The sequence below is a fragment of the Hoplias malabaricus genome, chromosome 17 (genome assembly GCF_029633855.1).
Source record: "Hoplias malabaricus isolate fHopMal1 chromosome 17, fHopMal1.hap1, whole genome shotgun sequence".
In the NCBI taxonomy this organism is placed as follows: Eukaryota; Metazoa; Chordata; class Actinopteri; order Characiformes; family Erythrinidae; genus Hoplias; species Hoplias malabaricus.
In genome coordinates this window covers 7,938,294-7,965,126 of record NC_089816.1, presented here as the reverse complement: position 1 = coordinate 7,965,126, position 26,833 = coordinate 7,938,294, and the positions used below count along the sequence as shown (strand labels likewise).

Sequence of the window (26,833 nt, the reverse complement as noted above, 5' to 3'; positions counted from 1 at the left end):
TGTCAGCAGAGGTTATGCAGAGGGAGTGTGGGCAAGTGACTAGAGCCAAGAAGCTGCATTGGTATGTGTATGTAGAAAGGAGTGGGAAAAAAAGTGTAACATAAATAGCAGAACAAAAATGTGCGTGTTTATAAAAACCCCATTTCCAGAGTGTTGGGAAACGTGTAAATAAAATTAAATACTGTAATTTTTTAAATCATTAAGTTTAATACTACAAGTGAAACAAATTCAATATTTGCACTCACATTTAAATACAATAATAAAAAAATTAATAGAATGACATCTGCATTTTGGCCAGAGGCAAAATAATGCTGAAATGCTTTTACAAGTAAGTGATCTGGACGGTTCCACAATCAGCAGTTTAGTCATCAGATCTATCAGTTAGTCTTCAGAAGTATAGGTCATGGTTCACAAATTGTGCCAAACATCCTGAGAGAAATGACAGTCCGTTAAAAGGCAGTGTTTCTCTGTGCAAGGCTGAGAAATATTCAGGCATTTCATCATCTACACTTCATAATATGAAATGTTTGAGGGAGTCAGGAGAAACCTAGCTGTGTAAAAGCCAAGCAGAAGAACAGCTACTGAACGTGTTTGTGAATATTGAGCCCTGGGGTGGTATTGTTTGAGAAACTGTTGGACACAGCCACATGGGCTTGGGATCATTTTGGAAAATCACTCTCACTTAACACAGCCTGCTGCCGCACCAAGAAATGCAACCTGACACTTTATTTTGCAGAGAGGAAGGCGTTAATTTTCTTTAGCCCGAAATGATCAGAGATTAAATGGACAATGGAAACCTATGATAATCATTTAATTTTCCTGTTGTTCGTTAAAGGTTAAAGTGGATTAACAAGTTATAGATTTCAGTTTATATTGTGTTTTAAGAACATTCCCCAACTTTTCCTGGAAATGGAGTATGAACTTTCACCTATTTTAGAGTCTACAGTATAAGAGAGACATGAAATATTGAAATCAAATTTCAAAACTGAAAATCTTATCAAAAATGAATCATTAAAATGAATTATTCTGACTAAAATGAAATAAATACTTTACACAACGATGTAACAAAGTGTACTTTTTCATTTACTTTGTATTTACAATAACCCAATATTTCATACTCCTCACAGGAATCAAACAAACAAAATAAACATATATAACAAGAAATAGAAAAATTCATAAAGGAATTAGCAAACCTGAATGCTATTCAACTGACAAGCAAAGACTGTGGAGGCTTTACATTGGATTCGACTTAACATCTGATGATTCAGCAATGTGCCATATTTTGTCACACCCAAGTAAACTGAAGACAAAGTACAATTTTGATATCATCATTGCAAGTGTCACCCTTATTTTCTCCAAGAACGTGCAAGCCGCAGCACTGGCATACACCCAATTTTTCATTGGCATACTGCCCAGTTCTCTGACGTACGATTTCACTTTTCACTGATTCTGCATTCATTTTTGCCTTTCAATCCCCCTCCCACCACCACTAAAAATCTTATTGTATAGGGCCTTTCCATAAAGTAAATGTTAGTACAATAAAAACTGTCATACACGGATTTGTAACTACACACCATGTCACTTATGTGCTCCAGGAAAGGTCAAGTTTCCAACTGCCATGACCGACCAGTTGCTTGACTGACTGATATAGTGACATGACAAAAGGAAGAGAGCTCGCTCATCCTCCTCCCACAAGGAGAATGCAGCCATCAACTTCCTCTAGTATGGCTGAATTGGAAGTCCCAGCTGCCATCTTTTGGTGCCATCTCCACAATTAATCAAACAGCACAGAAGGTTATTGTGCCTTTAACAAGGTTCAAATTATCAAAGCACTAAAGAATGAACTGAATAATGATCTGGTATGGTCCAGGCACCAATTTATGCGCTTTATTGATACAATTAACATGAAGTGGACTGCCTCTTGAAAATGGTCTGGGACAAACTATGTTCAGTCTGGTAACAAGTTAATTTATAATCCCCTTCCCAGGCTTCATTGACCACTTCCTAATACTTATAGAATTATGGACATAAGAAGGGATCCATACATGTGTACAGCTTTTTTGTCAAATTTGGGGGGGGGGAATAAATAATAAAATCACATAATACAACGTGAAGAGCTTTAATTTCATACACAGATCTTTTAAGTGCAGTTCCACCTGTTAGAATACAAAAAGAAAATGGCAGTGTCCAGGATGTCAAACAAATGTGCCGTGGCAAAGAGTAAAATATCCTCAGCTCAGAGGAAGTGTGAGTATTCCCAAAAGCAGGATTTGTCAGTTAATCAGATAAGTTAAGCCTCAAGATCAAGCCCGTATAATGGGGGGGGGGGGGGGGATTCCTATTGGACAATCCTCACTCTTGGCTTAGCCATCTTCATATTTGGCTTAGTTAGTTGTCCTTGTTGACAACTTTAAAGACCTTTCAGAAAGCAAGATGTCCCCGTCACACTAGATAGCTTAATCCAGAAATTAGATCTGTAATGAATGTTCATATTGGTCTTTGGGTTCAAGTCAACTGGCAAACTGAGAAACTCTACTTTTTTAAATATCCACTAGCTTTGGAAAATTCCCACTTATGTAGAAACCATCCTCAGGTGTGCTCATTTGTTCCTCCCTTCCTCAGATGACTTTGAGCAGGAGTTCATATGTGGCATTGATGATGCCCCATGAGAGCAATGAGCGGTGGTAGTTGAGTGTGGCTCCACGGAACAGCAAGCTTACACTTCCACCTCTTTCTCTCCAAATGGTGGCCAGCACCTGCAAACAGGGCACAAACTTGCCTCCCACCTGGGCCTGTGCTCGGGACTTTACAACATTCAATGGGTAGAACATGATGCCCAGGGCTGCACCCAGCAACCCACCACAAACAAAGTCGTTGAACAGGTGGCCCACTTTGGAATGGGCGTCAGGCAACTGCTGCTTGATTGGCCCTCGCAGGCCAAAAAAGAGCACGTTGCTTGGTCCATTTCGCAGCAGCACAGGGACCAGGCCGCGATAACACTCCCTCACTCCATATTCGCGCAGAAGAGTCCGGAAAGTGTGTGCAGTGTTGTGGAAGCGGCTATTGTGACGGTGGTCCTGCAGCAGTGTCTGCACCCTCTCAAACGGAGTTAAAACTGCCTCAGCTGTACCAGCCAGAGCAGCTGCCATGCTACGAGTCAGCAGCTCTGGGGGAGATCCAATGACATGGGCGTGTCCAAGGAGGAGATGGGAGAAGTCCTCATACAGGCCAAACATGATGGCCACAGTGGTGCTCTTCTGCAGCAGTGGAGGCAGGAGGCCACGATACAAATTACGCAATCCCTCACGCTGGAGCTGCCTCGCTGCCTCCGAAGACCTCACGCCATGTAACTGTTGCCGGAACAGCACTTTCTGGATGGGGAACGTGATGACGATATTGGTAAAAGCAGCCACAGATCCACATACATAGTGTTTGCCTTGAGGCCCGAGCCCAGTCCCTTTGTTAGACGTGAAAACAGGCCCACCTTTACTTAGCTTGCCCTGTGCTGGGGGCAAGGCCTGGGGTTGTTGGGCTGATTCACGGTCCATGGTGGTGACCACACCCATGGAAATTTAGGCATGCAGCTTTCTAATGTGGTGGAATCCCACATCCATATGGATGCTCTTCAACCGTATTTCAACCTGTTTGAGGATGGAGAAGAAAAAGGGGAAAAACAAATAATGAATTTTAGTAATTAACATTTCAACAATTATCTTCATAATGCATTTTGAATGATGATTTTTACACTTAAAAGGAGCATATATTATCTTAATACCTGTCTGGGAAACAACCCAACTGAGTTACAAAATTAAGAAAAATAAAGTTACTACAGAATACCTTCAATAAACGTTCTGCTCGTGTATAGATATTACATTTAGGCCTTTTTTTTTTTTTAAATACACGTCTATGCCTGTTCCAACATCAGTGATAAGACCTGTTACATAACTACAGACCCAGTGCACAGTCCAGAACTCTGCCAGCAGATCATACTATTAAAAAAATGTGAATGTGTATAAAGAGGGTCTGTGCAGTTAGACAAACTACAAGAAACTGTCACGTCTAGGAATTTGATCTAGAAATATGAGCTGCAAGCAAATCAGGTCTAAAATAAAACCAACTAATTAATATTCGCATCCAAATTTGTAACTGAGCTGCATAAACAACCTGTTAATTTCCCGCCCAGGCTGCTTTTAAAATGAGCTAAAACACAGCGCAGTCAGAAAAGATGACGTTACTTAATTTCAGTGACAGAAAAGCCAGGTTAATGGCTTCTTTTTTATTTTGTATTTGTGAATTGCCCGTTTTGTTTTTTTGTTTTTTTGGGGGGGGGATAAGATGAGCAGTGCGCGTGACTTGTAAAAAATAATAATAATAAAAAAAAAACAGCCAGTGCACAACACTGAAGTCTCCAACCAAAATGATCGTAGCAGTAAAATGGTTCTTTTCAAACCTGCCACTTTTTTATTAAACACTTAAAACTAGACAATAACCATCATCAATGAGCCAAAGCGGGCCGCCCATTTCTAGCAATAAACGCAAGCTATTAAAGGAGTCAACTGGTTCACTGCAATAAAGCCTACAAATATACTGTCATTTACATATAAACATCACGTCCATATATATATTTTAAAAATCTAAAATCCTCTCCTTGAACGAACAGTTATAGTACCAAGTTTTCTAGTGTCTGGATTCTCTAGCATTAAAAAATTAAAAATTATTTTACCATAGACGCTAGCTAGCATAGCAAAACTGACATTTGCAAACTGACGAGGTTTAGCTTCTTTTTCCAGTGTCTTATGCGAATACTCCATTCCACCTTAAGTGCTGCAGCCGTTACATGTAAACACTGCAGCATTTAAGGTCAAATGGATTTTTTTTAAAGGATGTAGGGAAATAAGAGCCAACTTCAACGGCAGAGCAGCAGCGTGTTCAAGTTCAGGCCACAGTCGAGTCGTGACTTGCACTCACTTTACCTTCTCCGCCTTAAACCTTCAACACCAAGCGTATAAAAGAAGGGTGCCGTAGAGCTATGAATTCCAAAATGCCACCATTTACCTGTTCCGAGCCGCCACGACACCGTTTAGCGGCGGCTTTCAGGAAAAGAAAAAAGTTGTCCCTTTGACAGGTCGAACTGTTCTTCTTTTATGCGGAGAAACAGGGTGCACGTCGGTGGGCGCTTTACTGACCCCTGCAGGAAAATAAACGCCTCTCGTCTGTCTGGTTTCATGCCGACTGGGTCAAAAGGTGCCGAGTTGTCCAATAATTGTTCTTTAAAGGGGCCACGTTGTAGAAAGAACACACGTTAAATGTGCCCATATATAGCCTAGAAATTAATCATTTTTGTTCTGTTTCTATGACGTAACAAAATCAACACATGAACTAACTCCTACAAAGCCCCTCAGCTCTGGAACAATCTTCCAGCTAGTTTTTGGGACACAGACACAGTCACTATGTTTAAGTCTAGGCTCAAAACACACTTGTTCAGTTTAGCCTTTGGCAACTAACCTCTTTCTAGTTTAAGGTTGTCGTTTCAGGAACTCATGGACATAGGGAATCAGGGTAAACTCGGATGAGGTGCTCACAATTTCTCTTGTTTGGAGCGGAAGGGTGTCTTTGCCTGAGCTCCTTCTGGTTTCCCTCCTCCCAGTCTGTTACAGTCAGATCCGTCACTACACTAATGAAAATATTCACATGCTCCTTTTCTCTGCCACACTCAACTAAACTAACTGCTTCCCTTTACTGTTTTCTGAGAAAATGGTGGCCCACTGATGGAAGATTGTTTGCTGGATTCTCCTGCGGCCCAGACCAGACCAGACCAGCTGCTCACCTCCATCTCCTGCTGCCAGCCTCTGACCACTCACCATGATCAACTACACTGAAGTAGAAATGGACTCAGATTAGCAACACTCTGACTGATGCTTCCAATCTGCTGCACTATTATTATGCCCCAAGATTGATGTCACTATTATGATGATTATTATTATTATTACTATTATTGTAGTGTAGCATAATGACACTTAATTGGTGATAATATAAAATTCAATCTATAGTTTGATCAGAGGAGGATGGGTCCCCTTTGTGAGTCTTGGTTCCTCCCAAGGTTTCTTCCTCCAGCCTCGAGGGAGTTTTTCCTTGCCACTGTCGCCTTCGGCTTGCTCGCATTGGGCTTTGATTTAAATGTTCTGTTCTGATACTATGTGAAGCTGCTTTGTGACAACACCAGTTGTAAAAGGTGCTATATAAATAAATTTGATTTGATTTGAATTTAACTTGAAATTCACCATATATAGGATCATTATTAATAATTAAAATTACCTCGTTTCTGAATTCAGCGTTCCTTTCATCACTTCCACTTACTACACAAGTGCCCTTCATAGCTGAAGTCTATGAATTGCTCTGCATAATTTATTAGCCACCACTGAACCAATATTGTCTGGGTGAATCATTCTCACCGCTGCAGTGACACTAAGGCAGGGAGGTGATAAATGGAGCATATTTTGTAAATCTACAACCTATTGTATTTTTCCTGTCATTAGGATACATGGAGAACATTAAATCCCTCATTTCTTTCGTTGAGAACTACATAAGGATTCTGAAAATACTAATGCCAAGAATACTTCAGATTTTTTCCCTTGTGAAACCAACAGGTGGCAACATTACTTCGTGTAAACAGCTGTCCAGACTCTGTAGACTGCGAGGAAAAATAAATGTAGAGTCGGCCTACCTATTTTAAGGGGGGGGGGGGTGTTAGATTAATTCACTGTTCATTTCAAATTAAGACCCAAATTATTATTTACTATTAAAAGTGTATTATGATATTTAAAGGCTCACTTGTAAGCATAAGATAGGAATTGTTTTTTTAGTAATTCTTTAATGTAGTTTTAAATTGTTATCACGCGTGTCCCCCATTTTACCACTATGGTTTGAGCCGAAGTTTACAAATCATTCGCGGGAACTAGTTTAGCTAGTTCGCTAATGGCTATCTTTGCTTGATATCGATTTCATTTAATGGACAAAATGAGTCGAATGGCGGAAATGCTGGTACGGGTGAGAGAGGAAATGGTTTAAGTCGAACGGTTATAATTTAACCAGCGATACTATCTGTTTACGTCTCGTTTGTTATTAGGTGTAACGTCGTAGAAATTAATTGTTGAGGTTGAAGCAAAACGACTGATCATGTTTTTACTTAAAATGCTTATTAAAATGCCTTCATTTTCGGTACGAATATATTTTTTCTTTATTTTGGAGATACAAAGATTCATTTCGTATTCCCATAATTCCTGCAATTCGTTTCCCTTTATACACCAACATTATATCTATGTATTTATGTGTCGGTTCCCGTATCGACTCCCCTCGGGATGTCGTAGTGTTCAGTTTCGTTAGTTCTTGGAGTTCTATGCTTATTCCTGAAATTGTGCACCCTAGTCTACGTTTAATATGCATTTCATGTCACTTTGCCTTAAAATGAGATGTGTTTTTTATTTCCAGAAAAGAAATCAGAACGCTGACGAGGACCTTGGACATACCCCAGAAAGTTTGAACGTGTCCTCAATAGAAAAGGCCAGTTTTCTTCAGGAAGAGCACTATTCTTCACATGGCATGTGCAACTATTTTGATCAACATGGAGCATTTTGTACATTAATTAATTTAATTTTCAACTGTTTGTGTCAGTTGTAATGTTTTACACATTTGTTTAATTGTTTTCAGGTAATCCTCTTCACAGCACTGCTTTAGAAGATGAAGGTAGCCCTGAATTAGACAGTGCTCCAAAGGCCACAGGGAAAAGAAAGAAAGGTGCAGACAGAGAGAAAGGAACTCTCAAGAGACCAGACCCATTTGAAAAGGTTCATGCCAAAACAAAGCAGAAAAATAATGTCCAAGCACAGCAAAAGAGCACAAAATTAAAAAAGAATCAAAGAGCGGTGCAGAAGACACAACCAGGACCACAGTCTACAAGGTGTTCTGCAATAAATCTTTGCAGTTTAGAAATAACAATGATGATTTTTTCTTATGTTGTATGACTTGTGTGGGTATGTCTATACTGTCATTTTCACAGAAATCTGCAGAACCTTTCAGAGAACAGAGAAGATGGCAAGCAGAGAAGAGCCCAGTCTAAAATCTCACAGCCACCTATGTCTGATGTGAATATTTATTTATTTATTATTTGATTGCCACTTGCCATGTAAAAACTGCAACCTCCCTCCCAATATTAACACCTGTAGCTGAACATACTTTCTTGCCATTTTTCAGGATTTTGATGCTTCAACACATGAGTCACCTGATGCCGGTCCTTCTCAGACCCCCAGACGGCCATCATTATCATCAGAGGATTTGACGGATGAAGATGAGAGTTTTGTGAGGCTTCTGGTTTTGTTTTCCTGGAGTTTCACCTTTTTAATTCAGTGGTTCTAGACAAGAGGCATCAAACATTTACCCTTACCAACTTTTTGGCCTCTAAACTATATATATGTAGTATCAGTCAAATGTTCAGACACATGCTCATTCAGTGGGGTGTCCCCCCCCCCCCTTTTTTTTACATTGTAAATGAATATGGAAGCCACGAAGGAACACACTGAATTATGTAATACACAAAAAGGTATTAAACTAGAATGTTTTATACTTTAGATTCTTTAATGTAGCCACCTTTTGCTTTGACAGCTTGGGTTGTGCAGAGGTAGGGGCTGGTACCCAGGTCTATAGAGAGATACAGCCCTATTCCACCAATGAATAATGAGATGTGTACAAACTCTTGACTGGTACTGTGAATAAATCAGGAAAACTCATCCCATTTGCCTAGGATGTTTTATTTATTTTTGTCACTTATTAAGTGGTTCATAAAATTAAATTACAGTAAGAGCTTCATTTTTTTTATGTACATATCAAAAATAAAACATGCTCCTGCTCTGACCGACTACCCCTCCCTACCACTTATGGATTCATGAGCAGCACAATTCCCTACTAATTTGGGCTATTGGGTCAAACCAACTTAACTAAATAGATGAACAAAGTATTTAAACAAATATATAAATGATATCACCCTTCAATTCCCTGTATGTATGCTTAAAATGCATTTTTGTCTATCATGTATTGTTACATTTTTAGGGATAACCTTGTAGTCAGAGTAATTTTGATGCAGCTGTCTCTGTTTAGCACCCTTCCAGGGTGAAGGGATCTACATTATCCGATCGTCGGCACAGAGGTCAGAAACAGAAGAGGAAGTCTTCATCTGGATCCTCAGGTAAGAATATTGAAGAAAAAAAAACCTTATGAAAATATAATGAAATGAGTTGGTTTTAATACTGTTTTGCTTCTGTTATAGACACAGGAAACTTGAAGAAGCGGGAATGTGGTCCTGTGAGAAATCCAATAGATCTCGATATTGTTCTTGAAGCGTTTCAGGAGTTTATCACCCAATACAAGTAAGTGTTCACTATCGCATGAGAAAAATCGACATGATATGAAGAACGAGTGCTATTTTCTGTTTATAAATATTTATAATTTACAATAAGATTTTTTTTTTAAAATAAGATTCATTTTTTATTGTTTCCCCCAATAACACTTTGTTCAATAAACATTGGCTTTTATGCTTTTGTGAAGGGAGACGGTGAACTCTGATTCTGTTATAAAAGCTATAGATGCTCTTTCTAAGTCATTTGAGGAACAACTCAATGACATGGTACGTCTGAAACCAGCAATAAGTAATATTACGTGTGTATGCGTGCAAAAGAGAATTTTTTTGCAGTAAGCTTGAATTTTAATCAGAGCTAAATTCAGGTGATTTTTTTTTTTTTTTTTTTTTTTTTTCCGTAGATCACAGCAACTAAGGGTTTTTACAGTGTGAAGCGGGAGGCTGCAAAGGTAATGTTGCTGAATGTTTTGTCTTTGAAATATGGGTTGTTTTTGAACACTAGATAGAGACACTTGACTTATTGGTCAACTGTCTATAATGGGAGCTGGAAATATCCCAAACAATTGCAAGCTGACCTTAGTAATTTAAATAATTTAGAAATGATTATATGGTCTTTTTAAATTCTGTAATGATTTGTTTTGCTTTATTGTTTTGTCTTGGCTCAGATTAATAGTGCCCTGAATAAAAAAACCACTAGGCTTTGGGAGGCCAAGAATGAACTATTTGTGTAAGTAATGATACATCAGCTGATGCTGAACGGTAGAGAATTTACACACATTTATTATTAATGTTTAGCATATTTTAAGTAGTGTTTGCATAAGCTGTATGGTATCTCCTAATAATATCTTATCTTATTAGGAGTGAAGCTAAAGTAAGGAAACTTGAGAAGGAGCATGATCAGCTGGAACAAAGACTAAACGCTTTGAGAACCAGCAACACATTTCTCACCAACCTGAAGGACTTAAACCAGAGGTACCTGGAGTACCGCATTGCTCATCCTGATGAGCCAGAAACGGTGAGGATGTTTTTAGTGGAGTGTATCTTAAACTAAGGACAACTGGGAAGCATTAATAATAAGGGAACCAAGTCTTGGCTGGAGCTTTTCTGAACACGGGCAGAGCAGAAACTGTCCTTGTGTTTTACAAATACTTTATTACTCTGACTGCTGTAGTATTTTATATTTTTCATTAATTACAATGAGATCTGAAGATAAAGTATTGTATTGGTCTAAAAGACAGTCTTAAGTCTGGTCTGTACAGTTGATTCATGAACTATACACTCCTATGTTATAATCCCAGATTACTGTGATGTAAAAAATAGGCAACAATAAATCATTTTAGATTTACAAACTCAATTTTCAGAAATGTTGGGACATTGTGCAAATTATTTAAACCCTCTGTTTATTTGAAATTAATACAAAGACAATATTTTAGTTGTTGAAACATTCTGAAAATTATATGCCTGTTTTGTTGGAATAATCCTTGACTTTTGTTTATCTAAAGGTATGCTTTGGGTCATTGCCATGCTGAATATTCAAATTCCTTTGTAGCTTTTAGCAGAGGCCTGAAGGTTTTGTATCAAAAACTGACCGATAATGGGAATAACTCATAATTCCTTCCCCCTTGACTAAAGCTAAATTCAGGTGAATTTCAGCTTTGGAGCTCCATGCTGCCATCCAGACCTTCTCATTTTCAAGGATTAGGTTTTACAGGAGCCTGGGGATTTGGGTTCAAGTCCCGCTCCATGTGACTGTCATGGAGGAGTTTGGTGTCCTCGTGTCTGGTGGGCTGCTTCTGGGTGTTCCAGTTTCCTCCAACGGACCAAAAAACACACATTGGTAGGTGGATTGGCGACTCAAAAGTGTCTCTAGGTGTCAGTGAATGCGTGTCGCCCTGTGAAGGACTGGCGCCCCCTCGAGGGTGTGTCCCACCTTGCATGAAAGGGTCATGTTTACCGCTGTGTTGCATCAAGTCATCTTTTAACAACACTCTGTTAAATATTTTCCCAGTGTCCCCTCCCCCCCCCATTTCCCCAATAATGCTTCAAATGTTTTCAAAGGGCCTCAACTAATTCAGCACCTCTCTTTTTCTATGAGACATTGTTGTTGTACTTTTGCAGAATTTGGATTGGCTTTGTTTTGCTAAAATAAGTAAGGCCTAACTCTTGAAAATGAGAAGTCTGAATGGCAGCATGGTGCTGTAAGGCTGGGACTTTAGTCAAGGTGGAAGGAATTGAGTTATTCCTGTCAGTCAGTTTTTGATACAAAACCTCCAGGCCTCTGCTAAAAGCTAAAGAGGAATTTGAACATGTAATAATGTACATATATCAAATTAAGGGTAGAAAATTTTGAAATCTTTCATTGTGTTCTGTTTTTTAAACCCTCACAAAGTCCTGGTAGATTATTAGGGGTCTGGAGACTTTTTACACAGATGTTTTTATGCTGTTTGCATAATTATTATTATTATCTCTGACAGTTTGGCCCCTCTTGCATGCCTGCACTGCTTCTGGAGGCGAGGAGTATTATGGGAACTGAAACCCAGTTAAAGACCATCAATGACAAGCTACAGAAAGTCTTGGAGGAAAATGGTCACAAATAAAATTGCATACAATATATAAATAAGCAGTGAATTTAAGTTAAGGTAAATATTGCATGTTCAATGTATTTAAAGTTAAAGAGAACTAATTGTAACCATTTGTATTGTTTAATGTAAAGTTGATTGTGATAAGCATTGATTGTTATTCATTAATATTTTGTTTGCTCTGAACAGGCAAAACCTTTATTTCTGCTGATTCATGGTTAACTATGTTGTCATGTTTAAGCAGTTTCACCTTCACTAAAACTTTGCTTGTTGTAAAGAACTAAAGCTAAAATGGATAGATATCTTGTTGTAAAGAGTACTAATAAACTAATTAATAAAAAAATAGATTTTAGGTGATTATTTTTTTTGTTGTTGTTGTTATCCGTTCCTACGTCTCGTCGTAAACCAAAAATCTTTTCGGTGTAAGTCGGAACATACGTACATATGATACGTAAATAACATACTGTAAGCACTTATCCTATCCTAACACCTATCCTCCTCGGTCCCGAGCCGCGTAACCGTGTATTCTTCCGCCGCGCACACCGAACACGAAGTTCGCGTTAGGACGTTTACGACGCAAAACCACTTAAGTCGAAACGAGGCTTTATACAGTAAATGGGAGATGTGTCGTAACCACGAAACATCGCAACCCGGGACTGATGTAACACGAGGACCTCATGTACATTGATTTGTTAGTGTCAAGATAGTGATACACAGGGTATATTGAAAAAAGAAATGATTTTAAATGATTCTTCTAGGGGTGAATCACATCTGCCAGCCATTGAAATGTGGTTCCCTAACATGACAACGTGATTTCTAGAAGATTATGGAATGTAAGACACTAGATAGTATTTGAAATGGTGCTGCTTCTGCCATCCCATCAGCATGGCATGTTTTATTTCATCTATTTCTTTTAGTCTATTTTTATGTCGTGGTGGCAACAGTGTGTATAAAGGGTTTTTGGTAAGTCCTGGTGTGTCTGCCCCCACCAGTTACTCCTGGGAGATCCCCCAGGGCATTTCCATTGCAGCCAGGATAGTTCCCTCTAGAGCAGGGGTGGGCAATCTTATCCGCAAAGGGCCGGTGTGGCTGCTGGATTTAAGTTCATTCAGGCTCAAGCACACCTGATTTCACTCCTTAATTAGTTGGCTTGAGTAAAACAAACGATCATGTGACCTCCTGGTTGGTTGGAACAAAAACCAGCAGCCACACCGGCCCTTTGGGATAAGATTGCCCACCCCTGCTCTAGAGTGTACAGACTCTACCTCAGGGCCTCCTATTTGACTGCCTGGTATACTGCCAGTAGGAGATATCCAGTGGGCAGTGTCATTTTCCCATTAGAACTGAATTAAAATGTGTAGTGGTAAAAAGTGAAGAAGAAATTAATACATTGAAACTACATTAAAACTAAGATATAACAATGGTTATCACTGTTGTTAAAGGAGAAAATAATGACATTTGTTTAGTCAGCCATTTTGTCAGTGGTTCATAACCCTTCATTTGAAGTATGAAAAATTTGTCACCCTACCCCGCAGCAAAACAGAAAGGTAGAGCCAAGTGGCTGTGGCAAGGGGTGGAATGGAATTCACCCTGATAGTACAAAAACTCAATAGTTAGCCTTAGTGACCCTGAATGAATGTTGAAGGTTGGACGGATTCTCCATTCATTTGTCTTGGCATCAAAACATTTCCCCAGGTAGGATGAGAAGTGTGATAGCCTAATAATTGGAACATACATTTGGGGGAAGAAAACAACACCCTGGTATATGAATCAGATGTCCATGCAGTATTGGAATGGTGTGTCAGTCAAGACCATCCCCTAGTATTGAGGGCCTTCAACAATTCTAGGCAAGTCTCATCTTGCCACTGTGAAGTTTTTTTTACTTCAACACATTGCTTGGACCCACCAGGTTTGTCTAGCAGTTTTTCCACCGTCAGCAGCAGCTGGCCAACAGAGTCCAGTATATATTATTCAATCGTGATATATTTTTAAAAAATGTATTCAAGTATATCAGTACATAAAGGAATGCATTTATTATTCGATTACATTTTAGCCATTTATTTATTTACTTGCTTACAAGAAAACACTTAAAAGAAAGCTGAGCTATGTAAACACTTTTACAGAATGTTCAAGTTACACTTTTGAAACATTGCATAATAAACAGATGGGAGTAAAGAGTATTAAAGGTCTGTCCAATAAAGACTTCACCTTTTTAAGCAAGGATTGGTCTTTGTCAAAACATTCAAAAAAGACAATTCCTCAATACAATAGGAAAATACTTTTAAAATAATTGAAATGCGGATTCCAAAAACTGAAACTTCTGTCCCTTGATGATACCTGTTGTGAGTAGCCCATTAGCATTTAGCCACTGTTTATTATTTGCATTGATTACAACAACATAGACTATGAAACAATTTTGCATGAAGGTGGTCTCTTAATTATGTTTGGACAAATTTCAGGCCATACCACAGAGCCTCTCACTAACCTCCCACAGTTTTCTGGCAATCTCATCGTCCCTGGCTTCTGGCTTTACGTTTCTGACTTCACAGTCTGAGAAGTAGCGACCACTCAGAGGCTCAATGCCCTCTGTTAGAGCGCAGTACAGTGTAGTCTGTGAGCCGGACATGGGGTCAGTCTGGAAAAACACCTGCATGGCAGTCTTTGCAATCTTCATGTACCAGGAACTCATGTCCCGAGCAAGTTCTGACTTCACTGACCCTGTGGGACACAACCAAGAAACATCAGTGAGCACTGGGTTAACTGAATATTTGATGTTGTGTAGTGTGTAACACCACATTTCTCCACCCTGCAGACCAGGGTTTCAATAGTAGTTTAAGCAGGGGTGCCTTTTGCTTCAAGAAATAAGGGTCTTTGTGTACGGCTATTACGGTTGAATTAGCCTCCCTTTGTAGCATGACTGAAACTGAAGCTGGGGCAATTCCACAAATTTTGATAATAATATCTCATTTAGCCAGATATCTTAGGTCCAAAGCTGAGGACTGTCCAGTAAGAATATCCCTAGTAGACAGGCTTGACTTTGGCTAAAAAGAGAAATCCTGCTTTGTGGAATAGCCCCTTGGATTAGGGATCAGTAAGCCTAGCAATTTGTCCACATGGAATAGAATAAGACAAGAAAATAGACCTAAAAACAAACCAAACTACTGCTGAACATGCTGCCATAAGTATACTTAAAAATGTATGTATGTATGAGAAAATTCACCAGGGCATGGGTGATGATAGGTTGTGTTGGGGACAAGTTGGAGAAAGCTAGATTTGTTGCTTGTTGAAAACTGGTGATTAGCTGTTCTGTTTGGCATGCAGTGCACACCACATAGAACAAACCCAACATCCTTTTCATTTAGTATATACTGTTGGCTTAAAATGTGTTCTTGTTTTTAAAAAAAACATCACGTTCTTTCTTTAATTTTCCACATCATAAACTTTGATGGTTAAACTCACCTGGGTGTAGGCTATAGCAGGTAACGTTCGTTCCCTTCAGTCTCTTGGCCAGCTCGTGGGTGAAGAGCACATTGCACAGCTTGCTGTGGCAGTATGTCTTGAATATGTCCATGTTAGAGGAGCCCATTCCCAGTCTTTTGTGTGTGTTTATGCAGTTGAAATCAATGGTTCCTATACTATGGCCGTGTGAAGAAACATTGATAACTCGGCTCGGCGCACATTCCTTCAGGCGGTCCAGAAGCAAATTAGTCAGCAGGAATGGGCCGATGTGATTGACACCAAATACAAGGCCAAGGCCATCCTCTGTGCGTCCTGGTACAGCAAGTCCTACAACCGATGACAAGAAGCATGCAAAACATATACATATTGTAGTAGAAAGAGAATGCAGTACATTCAATATTCAGCTGTTTATCTGAATACTGATACACTGCATGTATAAACGTATCCAGAAACCTTGTCTAATGAGGAAATTTCGCTACTTTTTTAGTAGCTAAAGTGCAAGTGTTGCAGACACCAGTGTTCTGCACATGAGCCTTTGTTACAGATTATATTGTCTATTTTTGGACAAACATCCAGCAAACCTCCTAAATTTAAACATAGATAAAAGAAAAAAGTGTGTGCACCTCTCCCACCTTAATCTGCCCCAAAATTTTGACATGTACTGTATGTGGGTGGGCGGCATGGTGGCGCAGCAGGTAGTGTCGCAGTCACACAGCTCCAGGGGTGATTCCCGCTCCGGGTGATTGTCTGTGAGGAGTTGGTGTGTTCTCCCTGTGTCTGCGTGGGTTTCCTCCGGGTGCTCCGGTTTCCTCCCACAGTCCAAAAACACACGTTTGTAGGTGGATTGGCGACTCAAAAGTGTCCGTAGGTGTGAGTGAATGTGTGTGTCTGTGTCTTGCGCCCAATGACTCCAGGTAGGCTCTGGACCCACCGCGACCCTGAACTGGATAAGCGGTTACAGATAATGAATGAATGAATGAATGTGTGTGTATTAGCATACCTGCATTGTTAATGAGCAGGTCAAGTCTGCTCTCAGCCTTGAGGAAAGTCTCTGTGAAAGCCCGGATGGACTTCATACTGGCCAAGTCCAACTGCATGAAAACCACTTCATCATTTCCGCTTTCCTGAGAAAAAAAAAAGATAGAAATTTACACATAGACTTCAAAAAATGGACCAAATTAGTCCTTGTAAATAAAGGATGCTGCTGAGTGTGTGTTATGTTGCTTTTCTCACCCTCTTGATTTCTTGAACTGCATCTTCTCCTTTATTTTTATTTCTGCAGGCCACAATCACTCTTGCGCCTCTAAGAGCCAAAGCCAGAGCTGTGGCCTTGCCAATGCCCGTATTACTGCCTTTCAAACAAAGCACTTAGTTAACAGTGTGGTCACATCTATAAAGCTCATTCTCAGGGTCTCTTTGTTGTGTCATGTACGCTTAGATATATATTACACCAATATGTTTAGGTTATTTATTACATCCCAGATTAAGTTAATAAAACAAAGACCTATGTGTAAACACTTTTTTTCTTTATATTTTAATGCACTATTTCTCTTTAAAGCTGACTTGACTTTGCACAAGTAACATTTACATTTTTCACCTTATAACACCTTCAATAAATAACCAGTAAGAGAACCATTTTTATAGTTACTGTATACTTGAGCAAAATCTATTATATTAGCTGATAATCCAAATCAAATTTAATTAGCTTAATTGGAGAGAGTAACATGACTGTATCAGACCACCTCCATCCCTGATAGAGCGGTGTGACCAGTGGTGATGTTTTCTATCAGTGTCATATATAGGCAATCCGTCATATAATAAAATATAATAAATACCTGTGACGATTACAGTCTTTCCGTAGAGAGTCATTGTGCTTTTGCACGTTTTTCTCTGGACGTAAATCCTGTGGAAGATCCAATAAGCTCCAAACAGCGCCACCAGCACCACCAGAAACATGCTTGCGTCCAAACAGACTCAGCTTTTGGAGCTGAAATGGTGAAATAAGGGACCCACAAATCTGAATCGCCTAAAGAACGAAAACTCCTTAAAGAGTTTGTTGATCTCCGCCCTGTGTGTGTGTGTGTGTGTGTGTGTGTGTCAGCATGAAACGCTTATATAAGCATGACGTTATTCACTTTCGCTCTTTTTAAATGATGGACTCCATTTTTATAGAGAAATAAACAGCACAGATGTTAATGTTTAAAAATTAAAAATAATTACCCAGTAAACAAGGAACGTCCCCGGACGTTCAAAATAGGTCTAAAAGTAGTCTGTCCGTCAAGGACATATTTTAAACGTCAACGGACGTCCAAAATCTATCTTAATAAGTTAGTTAAGTGGTGACCAATTGATAACGTCAGTGGACGTCCAAAATGCGTTTCAAACAAGTCATTTATTTCGGGACCAATTAATAACGTCAATGGACGCCCAAAATACGTCTAATAGTCGTCTTTTCAATGTCTGTGTTGGGACGTCTTTTCAACTTTCATTATCAACCTTAATAATACGTTGATTAGACGGCAGTCATTACGTTATTTCAACGTTGAATCAACGGCAAAATGTTTACTGGGTTACTAACTCCAACTGAGGAATACGGTTTACGTAAAAATCTACTAATTTCATTAGTCTTTGTATTAAATATGTTATGGGATATAATAATAATAATAAATCCATTTTAATGTAGTTTTTCTAAATTCAAAGCTTAAAAACAACAGTTCAACTCATGGGCGTTACGTACAAATTGCTGAGGGCAAAAATGCATACCGGTATATGACGTCTTTTGCATACACTCTTGCGTAAGAGTTTAGTACATTTTTTCACACTGTTTGATAGGTTTATTTTTTACCTATTTCCCATACGTGTACCAGATTAATAATAGACGGCTATTCATTCATTCATTAATTCTGTACATGTTTCGTCCTGTCCAAGGTCACAGTAGAGCCTACAGAATCACTGGGAGCAAAAGCAGGAACACAGCACTCCGGTGCAGAGCATAGTAAACTTCTCAGTCATTCACGCTGTGAACATTTTGACAACCGACCTACCAAAAGACAACAAACCCAGTTGGGGCTATTTAGCGGCACCGCGCTGCCTGTAAAGCTGCAGATACCCACAAAACGGTTGTTTCATGTTCCGTGTCAGTCGTGACAGCAGCGAACAGAGGGAGGAGCAGATTCTTTAACGACTCATTTTCAAACTCAGGAAACCGTTTTCTAAAAGTTGCTGTATAAGCACACACCATAATTTCTCAAATAGTTTAAAGAAACGTTTCACAATTTCAATGGTTCTACGATGAAATGCAGTGAAACCGAGATGAGGAAGTAGAGAAACTTGTGGACTACAGTGTGTAAATGTAGAACTACAAAGTGCTCTTGTATGGTCAGTGGAGCTGATAAAACGGGCGATGAGTGTAGTGATCCGGCGATGGGTCAGTGTGGTTAATACAAATTAACTGCTTAAAATATCCTAAGGAACACTCTCTTTTTTTATTGTACGTCACTTGCCAGCTGGAGGGGCTGGGGAAAAAAGTAGTGCCGTCTGATTGGTTGCAATGCATCTGTGGGAAAAAAGTAGTGCCGTCTGATTGGTTGCAGTGCATCTGTGGGCAGGCCCTCGGCTTAAACACGTTCCAAAACGTCCCATTTGAAACAGCCACAAATTTGAAGTCTTCCTGCAATCTTCACAGGGCACTTTGTAAGTATGATATGGTCGCTTAACATTAATAACTTGTTTTTTTTTTTACTGTTACCGGTGTGTGACGTGTACTGTATTTGTTAGGCTTTGGTAACACGCCTCTGAGTGTTTATGGAGAAATATATCAACGCAACCGGTTTACTGCTGATAAGGAAAACATGTAGCGTTGGGCCTGTGCTTTTTACTGATATTTGTGCTAGTGTCTGTACTTGTGTGGAGGTGGCTAGCCTCTTACTTATACGTACACAGTCTGTTAACAAAAACAGTCTTCTCTTGTATGTCCACTCTTTTTGAAAACCTCTCATTTCTAAAAGTGGAAGTGCAACTCATTAAAAATAGGGAAATTCTTCATAGATGGGCATTACTTATGTCTCGTTGGCTTTCAGTCTCCACACCCACATTCCTATCAGTTGGCATTTTAAAGATTGTTTCATCACTTTATCTATTTTTTTTTAACTTACATACCACACATGGCGTTTTTAAAGAGTTTAACTTTCATTTATCCCCTGGACACTTTACAGAACTTTTAATTTACAGAAGGAATTAATTGCGGAAAGTTCAGATTTCATAACAGAAAACATGCGGGGTTTCCTGAGATTAATCTCCCTATAGGACTCTGGACTCTGAGCTTACTCTGAGTCAGTAAACTGAAAACTAGATGCAACTGAAGTCAAAAGAGGAAAGGCAGTGTATGAGGTACAGAGTGTGGCAAACACATTAGTACCATGAGCAACAGCTAAATCACATGTACAGACAAGCATTATTGACACTGAAGTTCCTTGTGCTCAATGTGAAATGTTATAATGTGGTAGTCATTATAGCAGCTGCATTTATCCTCTTAAATCTAAACATTAAATTATTGTTGTTTCTCTCATTTCAGTGTGTTTTGTAGAAATTATGTCTGAGCAAAAGAATGGTGACCCAGCAGCAGCTGGAGGTGACAGTGTGGATGCCAAGGGATTTCAGCTCAAAGGGTAAAATAATTGTAATATTGGTTAAAAAAAAAAGAAATGATGAGTGATATCATCTAAATTATGGGCTGCATGATGGAGCAACAGGACGTATTGCTACCACACAGCTCCAGGGTCCTGGGGTTGTGGGCGTTAATCCTACTTCAGGAAACTCTTTGTAAATAAATAAAAATCCCATAATACATTTACACTCAGTATAGCTTTGATATATTAAAAGGAGAACAGAGAAACAGTTGGGTTTGTTTGAGAAAGGACAGATTTGTTCCAGACCAAGAGTTCAGCTTCCTTTCACTTAAAATGATTTTCCACAATTGTTCGTCAGTTCAGTCTTTGAGAAGCAAACAAAGTCATGCAGTGTTTTGAAGAAAAAAACAGTTTTAAACATTATTAACTTCTTTTACCGTGTTAATTATAAATCAGGATATAACTTGCCATTCAAATATTTGTAAAATATTTGTAGAATGTCATTTGAATGAAATTTTTATCGGCAGCACGGTGGTGCAGCAGGTAGTGTCACAGTCACACAGCTCCAGGGACCTGGAGGTTGTGGGTTCGAGTCCTGCTCTAGGTGACTGTCTGTGAGGAGTGTGGTGTGTTCTCTCAGTATCTGCGTGGGTTTCCTCCGGGTGACTGTCTGTGAGGAGTCTGGTGTGTTCTCCCTGTGGCTGTGTGGTTTTCTCCGGGAGATTGTCTGTGAGGAGTGTGGTGTGTTCTCCCTGTGTCTACGTGGGTTTCCCCTGGGTGACTGCCTGTGAGGAGTGTGGTGTGTTCTTCCTGTGTCTGCATGGGTTTCCTCCAGGTGACTGTCTGTGAGTATTGTGGTGTGTTCTCCCCGTGTCTGCATGGGTTTCCTCCGGGTGACTGTCTGTGAGTATTGAGGTGTGTTCTCCCCGTGTCTGCGTGGGTTTCCTCCGGGTGACTGTCTGTGAGGAGTGTGGTGTGTTCTCCCTGTGTCTGTGTGGGTTTCCTCTGGGTGACTGTCTGTGAGGAGTGTGGTGTGTTCTCCCCGTGTCTGCGTGCGTTTCCTCCGGGTGACTGTCTGTGAGGAGTGTGGTGTGTTCTCCCTGTGTCTGCGTGGGTTTCCTCAGGGTGACTGTCTGTGAGGAGTGTGGTGTGTTCTCCCCGTGTCCGCATGGGTTTCCTCCGGGTATTCTGGTTTCCTCCCACAGTCCAAAACACGTTGGTAGGTGGATTGGTGACTCCAAAGTGTCCCTAGGTGCAAGTGTGTGTTGCCCTGTGTCCAGGGTGTATTCCCGCCTTGCACCCAATGATTCCAGGTAGGCTCTGAACCCACCGCGACCTTGAACTGGGTAAGAGTTATAGATAATGAATGAATGACATTTTTCTGCATGATGTTGTTAACACAAGTACTGTTACTAAACAAATCAGTGCTATTTAGGTGCTACAGTTCTGATACAGTGCTCTGCATACCTCATAGTGTTGCTGACATACTTGAGGATACTAGTTTATATAAATCAATACTCTAATCCTTAGAGCATAATATAAACAGACTCTAAAATATTACATGAACATAATTCGGTTGTGTTATAACTTTCAGAGTATACTGCAGATGTTTTGAGTGCTTTAGGCCCCAAGGGTCCTATCTCTGCAATTATGTCCAATTCTGTCTGGGTAAATTTCTCTAAAGATGTATTTTTAATTTCTTTACATCTCAGTGGGTATGCTGAAATATTATTTTTAATTAGTCCTTTTTGTTTACTGAAATTCTTCTGTAAATTGCATCAACATGCTTTAACCCACAAAATCACCTCAACTAATTATATCTTAACACTCTTCAGGTCTTCTGTTCCTACAAAAGTAAAAGTAGCTCCTGATGAGTATAGATACCGAATGGACTTCCCCAACATGGGGAAATGTATCATCATCAACAACAAAAATTTTCACAGGAGTACAGGTAAGAACTAAAGCAGACAATAATTGTCATTTTCCTCATTTACCCTCAATGAGAATTATAACATGTTTATATTTATTCACCTTGACAGGGATGTCTGAACGGAATGGAACAGATGTGGATGCAGGGAATGTTTTGAAAACCTTCCAGAAGCTGGGTTTTAAAACTACACTAAAAAACGACCAAACTGTTGCACAAATGGAAGCAATTTTAACATCAGGTTTCATATGGTGTTATTGCTCATTTATATTACACGATAAATCCTTTTCTCATGTGGATTGAAACAAGTGAAACATTTAGATAATTATAATTATTTTGATGTCTTTTAGCCCTTGTTACACGTGTAAATTCTCTACATTCTTTCTGCTCTTGAGAATAACGTTAGATTTGTCTTGTTTTCCTTTTCACCTTCAGCATCCAAAGAGGACCACAGCCAGTCAGCCATGTTTGTCTGTGTGATGCTGAGTCATGGGGACGATGGAGTGATTTTTGGCACTGATGCATCCATGGAGCTAAAGGATCTAACTAAACTTTTCCAAGGAAACAAGTGTCCTTCTCTAGCTGGCAAACCTAAACTTTTCTTCATACAGGTCTGATTCAGAATGATTACATGATTATAATTAATATTTTTATCTTAGTTTAACAGCAAACATCTCATAAAAAGTACACATAGTCACCCGGGGTCATTCAGGGGTCATTAGTGCTATGACTGTGGCTCTGAAGTCATGTTTTTAGTTTAGGAATATCCGCAAATGTCTTTTTACTTTCAGACTGGTTCTGAAACTGTTTATGTCTTTACTTTTAGCTCTATACCATATCCAGATCAGGTAGCCAAGCAACAACTGAAAACATTTTGAGGAAAACAGTGTGTCCAGGTGTTTCATCAAAACTGAAAAAAGCTGTTCTTATCTTAATCATTACACTAATCATGATCTTGGCTCTGTAAGATCTTACATGGATGAAAGTACAGATTCAAAACTACAGGTAGAGAAAAATTAATGGAACTCGGTGTTAATAATTTCAGTGCATTAAACACTACTTTAGAAAAGATCACATATCACAAACCTAGTTCCAAAAAAGTTGGGATGCTGTTTGAGATTTTTATATATATATTTTATTTTTATATATTTACCTATTTTGAATTTGATGGAAATTCTTGCACACAATCACTACACAAATGAAGTGGTGTCTCCACATCTTGACTCTGCTGTGCAGAATATGGCATCAAATTCGACAACATGGTAGACATTGTTGGCTGCATTTCTATTGAATGGGAGGGAATGGAGGCACACAGTGTGTGTTCTATACAGTCATTGGTTGCTGGAATCACTGTCAGGAACAACTACGTTGCCAAAGTATTCTTTTGTCTGCCTGTGCACACATGACATTTTGTGAAATCCCATTCTTAACCTATAGGGTTTAATATGATGTCGTCCCACCTTCTGCAGCATAAACAGCTTAAACTCTTCCAGGAAGGCTTTCCACAAGGTTTAGGTGTGTGTTTATGGGAATTTTGGACCATTCTTTCAGAAGCACATTAGTGAGGTCAGACACTGATGTTGGGCGAGAAGGCCTGGCTTGCAGTCTCTGCTCTAATTCTTCCCAAAGATGTTCTATTGGGTTGAGGTCAGGACTCTGTGCAGGCCAGGCAAGTTCTGCACTCATCCATGTCTTTAGGGACTTTGCTTTGTGTAGTGGTGTGCATGTTGGAACAGGAAGGGGCCATCCCCAAACTGTTTCCACAAATTTGGGAGCGTTAAATTGTCCAAAAACCTGCACAGGTGGCATCCTATCAAGGTACCTTGCTGGAATTCACTGAGATCCTGAGATTTCATTCTTTCACAAATGTTTGTAGAAGCAGTCTGCATGCCTAGGTGCTTGGTTTTATACACCTGTGGCCACGGAAGTGATTGGAACACCTCAGTTCCCTTTATTTAAAATAAAGCAGTCACCTAAAGCACTTCTTCTGCTCATTAGGCTGTATTTTCTAATGAAAACATATGGTTACAAAAACCTTTATATACTCTACTACGATTCAAGAAGCAAGCCATGTTCCTAAGAAGGTATAAATGGGTGATTTTTAAAGTGCACATCATTACATTTAGTTTTTACTTACCTAGATGCCTTAAATTACAGTGTTAATTTAAATAAGAATGTGTATTTTGGTCATAAGATGATGATCTTACTGTTCTTGTTTAGCTTTCTGATCTATTCCATATGTGTACTGACTTCAGGCATGTCGAGGGGCAGAGCTGGACCCTGGCATTGAGACTGATAGCGGTGGTGGGGATAAATACAAGATTCCAATTGAGGCAGATTTCTTGTATGCATACTCCACTGCCCCAGGTAGTAGTCTGGTCTTTCTAAGACTCTGTAACTACTTATTACCTTTCAGAATTTTTCTAAGCAGTATATTTATAGTAAAATCTACAACCCCATTTCCAGTGAAGTTGTGACGCTGCATAAACAAAAATAAAAACAGAATATGATGATTTACAAATAGTTTTCAACCTTTTATCAATTGAATACACTACAAGACAAGATATTTAATGTTCAAATGGATAAACTTTTTTTTTTCTTTTTGCAAATATTCACTCATTTTGAATTTGAGGTCCCAACTTCATTGGAATTACAAACATTTTTCTTTTTTTTTTTTCTTATGGTGTGTATGTATAAACAGCCAAAATTGCATTTTTACAAGACGTAAATGCTTTTTATACATTTTTTTTATATAAAAGGTGTTTTCTCATCATTTGCTAGCTCTCCAGCCTGTCTGTGTGCTGGAAACCACCCTAATGTGTTTACAAAGCCCCAGTGTCCCGGTTGTGATAGGCTTTCTCTCTGTCTCATGCTCATGGCAGAGGCATCTTAGTTTTTTAGACAACAGAGAATTCCAAATGTTGAAAAGGAAGTTGCTCTATTTCTGCTCCACAGGTGGGCAATATTGACTTGTAACTTACTTTTGCTGTTTCGGATCACTGCATCACTGGAACTGCTACAAAACTCGAGTTACAAATGAGTTTCTGTGGTGAATCAAACAGTGAATAAAAACTTACAAGTTAAACTTCGTCCACATACAAACAACAGTGATTTATTTTCCCCTCAAACAAATTGCTTTGCCTTAAAAGGTCTGGAGCTTCTGAATGTAAATAACCAGAGAGAACTGGAATTTCCACACAAATGTAGATGTTCCTGTTGATCTCTAAGTTTCTGTGACCATAATTGTAATGCTAGGGTATGTAAATGAACCTGTCCTGAACTAAAATAGCTTCGGGGTGGCACAGTGGTGCTGCATGTTGTGTCGCTTTCACACAGCTCTGAGGTCCAGGTGTGGTAAGGGGTCTGGTGTGTTCTCCCTGTGTCTATGTGGGTTTCCTCTGCGTGCTCTGGTTTCCTCCCCCGGTCCAAAAACACCCATTACTAATTGGGTTGGCTACTCAAAAGTGTCCATAGGTGTAAGTGAATGTGTGAGTGTCGCCCTGTGAAGAACTGCCACCACCTCCGGTGTGTGTTTCTGCCTTGTACCCAGTGATCCTGGGTAGGTTCCGGACCCACCATGCCCCTGCACTTGAGTAAACAGTTAAAGACAATGAATGAATAAGTGAAATAGCCCCTGACTATATCTTCAACCTGAAAAGCCAGGGCTCAACTGCTGCCATTTAAATGAGTGTTAAGTGTAATTTTATTATTTTTAAATATCACCTTTTAAAGCACAAAAAATACTTTTAAAATGAACTGATCTGTAGCTTAGTGTTCATGTAGGGAGCGTTCAAACTCTGCAAAAAATAAAAGAAAACCTAAAAATGGTTGTGACAACAGATCAAAGTCAAAACTAGTCTTATACAGTTCAAAGAAACTCCAATGTTATTTGTAAATTTAGCACAATTGCATGAATATGAAATCACTCGTGGTGGTATTGTCTCTGCATGTTTGTACACATGGGTGCGTTCAGCACTTCATTCATGTATACAAATCTCCTTTCACACAGGTTATTATTCCTGGAGAAACACAGTCAATGGATCCTGGTTCATATCCTCTCTGTGCGAGATGCTGGATAAATACAGCACAGAACTTGAAATCATGCAGATCATGACACGTGTAAACCGCAAAGTGGCGCTAGAGTTCGAGTCTTCCAGCAGCCTGCCAGGCTTCAACGCCATGAAACAAATACCTTGCATTCAGTCCTTGCTCACCAGAGAATTGTATTTCCACAGTGACTGATAGTTTCAAATGAAATGAAATTGGATCTAATAGGGAGTCATATTAAATACAAACACGACAGAAATATGGATAAAACACACCGCAAGCCTTTCTTCAGCAACAGGGTCCAAGTAGACAATCCACAGAATGAGGATATCAGTAATATTTTTAAATGATACCTAAAATCTATAAAAATTGTTATAATCAGCAGTCCTGATTTTTTGCCCTGTGGATCAGTGCCCGTGAATAAACTTTTTAAAAAAGCATTCTTGTTTTTATTTATTTTTTTGTCTTCACTGTTTTTGCAATGCCAACATCCAGAGCAAATGCACATTTTCAGTGTATGCTTCACAACATCAGATAGAGTTAAGTTAAATGTGTAATAAAATTACACAAATTGGAATGGTTGACAATCTTTAATAATTCCATCATTTAAATTCCACCCTATTAAATGTGCTCTTCCAGTGTGTAACAAGATCCCCATGAAGTTAACTAATCTGCTGTGGGAGTGTGCAATTTCCAAAGATCCTTTTCTTTGCAGAAGAGAAAGCAGAACCTTTATCACGTCACATTAAACAGTTTCATTTCCATTTCTTTCAGCAAGAATCAG

General features: G+C 39.3%; 4 protein-coding genes across 5 annotated transcripts; 2 read left to right on the top strand and 2 right to left on the bottom strand.

The window, feature by feature from the left end:
• Positions 1-262: 262 nt before the first annotated feature.
• On the bottom strand, positions 263-5,186 carry slc25a51b (solute carrier family 25 member 51b). 2 transcript variants are annotated; one of them, XM_066650036.1, is made up of 2 exons: positions 5,056-5,186; positions 263-3,641 (listed from the first exon to the last, which is right to left on the bottom strand). In XM_066650036.1, exon 2 carries the CDS (start codon positions 3,564-3,566, stop codon positions 2,619-2,621), a length of 948 nt encoding a protein of 315 aa, XP_066506133.1. In that variant the 5' UTR covers positions 3,567-3,641; positions 5,056-5,186; the 3' UTR covers positions 263-2,618. The 2 variants fall into 2 exon arrangements, with proteins under 2 accessions (XP_066506133.1, XP_066506134.1); XM_066650037.1 differs by having other exon boundaries at positions 4,974-5,103.
• A 1,737-nt stretch (positions 5,187-6,923) lies between these two features.
• On the top strand, positions 6,924-12,314 carry cenpu (centromere protein U). The gene is made up of 12 exons (XM_066649715.1): positions 6,924-7,047; positions 7,489-7,597; positions 7,708-7,957; positions 8,057-8,141; positions 8,251-8,355; positions 9,151-9,238; positions 9,320-9,419; positions 9,598-9,676; positions 9,811-9,858; positions 10,075-10,136; positions 10,268-10,424; positions 11,884-12,314. The coding sequence occupies exons 1-12, from the start codon at positions 7,009-7,011 to the stop codon at positions 12,004-12,006; spliced, it is 1,245 nt and encodes a 414-aa protein (XP_066505812.1). The 5' UTR covers positions 6,924-7,008; the 3' UTR covers positions 12,007-12,314.
• Positions 12,315-14,046: 1,732 nt separating this feature from the next.
• dhrs13l1 (dehydrogenase/reductase (SDR family) member 13 like 1) lies at positions 14,047-17,574 on the bottom strand. Its single transcript, XM_066648899.1, has 5 exons — positions 17,283-17,574; positions 16,681-16,799; positions 16,448-16,571; positions 15,448-15,774; positions 14,047-14,706 (listed from the first exon to the last, which is right to left on the bottom strand). Exons 1-5 carry the CDS (start codon positions 17,401-17,403, stop codon positions 14,444-14,446), a joined length of 954 nt encoding a protein of 317 aa, XP_066504996.1. The 5' UTR covers positions 17,404-17,574; the 3' UTR covers positions 14,047-14,443.
• Positions 17,575-19,016: 1,442 nt separating this feature from the next.
• On the top strand, positions 19,017-26,482 carry casp3b (caspase 3, apoptosis-related cysteine peptidase b). Its single transcript, XM_066649950.1, has 7 exons — positions 19,017-19,140; positions 20,021-20,114; positions 21,911-22,026; positions 22,115-22,243; positions 22,438-22,613; positions 24,258-24,369; positions 26,012-26,482. Exons 2-7 carry the CDS (start codon positions 20,038-20,040, stop codon positions 26,242-26,244), a joined length of 843 nt encoding a protein of 280 aa, XP_066506047.1. The 5' UTR covers positions 19,017-19,140; positions 20,021-20,037; the 3' UTR covers positions 26,245-26,482.
• Positions 26,483-26,833: the final 351 nt, after the last annotated feature.

Coding starts and splice junctions, on each gene's coding strand:
- cenpu (XM_066649715.1), top strand. CDS start 7,009: ATGGACAAAATGAGTCGAATGGCGGAAATGCTGGTACGG. Junction 7,048..7,488: donor TGGCGGAAATGCTGGTACGG/GTGAGAGAGGAA, acceptor TTTTATTTCCAG/AAAAGAAATCAGAACGCTGA. Junction 9,859..10,074: donor TGAAGCGGGAGGCTGCAAAG/GTAATGTTGCTG, acceptor GTCTTGGCTCAG/ATTAATAGTGCCCTGAATAA.
- slc25a51b (XM_066650036.1), bottom strand. CDS start 3,566: ATGGGTGTGGTCACCACCATGGACCGTGAATCAGCCCAACAACCCCAG.
- dhrs13l1 (XM_066648899.1), bottom strand. CDS start 17,403: ATGTTTCTGGTGGTGCTGGTGGCGCTGTTTGGAGCTTATTGGATCTTC. Junction 16,572..16,680: donor CAGTTCAAGAAATCAAGAGG/GTGAGAAAAGCA, acceptor TTTTTTTCTCAG/GAAAGCGGAAATGATGAAGT. Junction 14,707..15,447: donor CTGCTATAGCCTACACCCAG/GTGAGTTTAACC, acceptor TGTGTCCCACAG/GGTCAGTGAAGTCAGAACTT.
- casp3b (XM_066649950.1), top strand. CDS start 20,038: ATGTCTGAGCAAAAGAATGGTGACCCAGCAGCAGCTGGAGGTGACAGT. Junction 20,115..21,910: donor AAGGGATTTCAGCTCAAAGG/GTAAAATAATTG, acceptor AACACTCTTCAG/GTCTTCTGTTCCTACAAAAG. Junction 22,614..24,257: donor CTAAACTTTTCTTCATACAG/GTCTGATTCAGA, acceptor TACTGACTTCAG/GCATGTCGAGGGGCAGAGCT.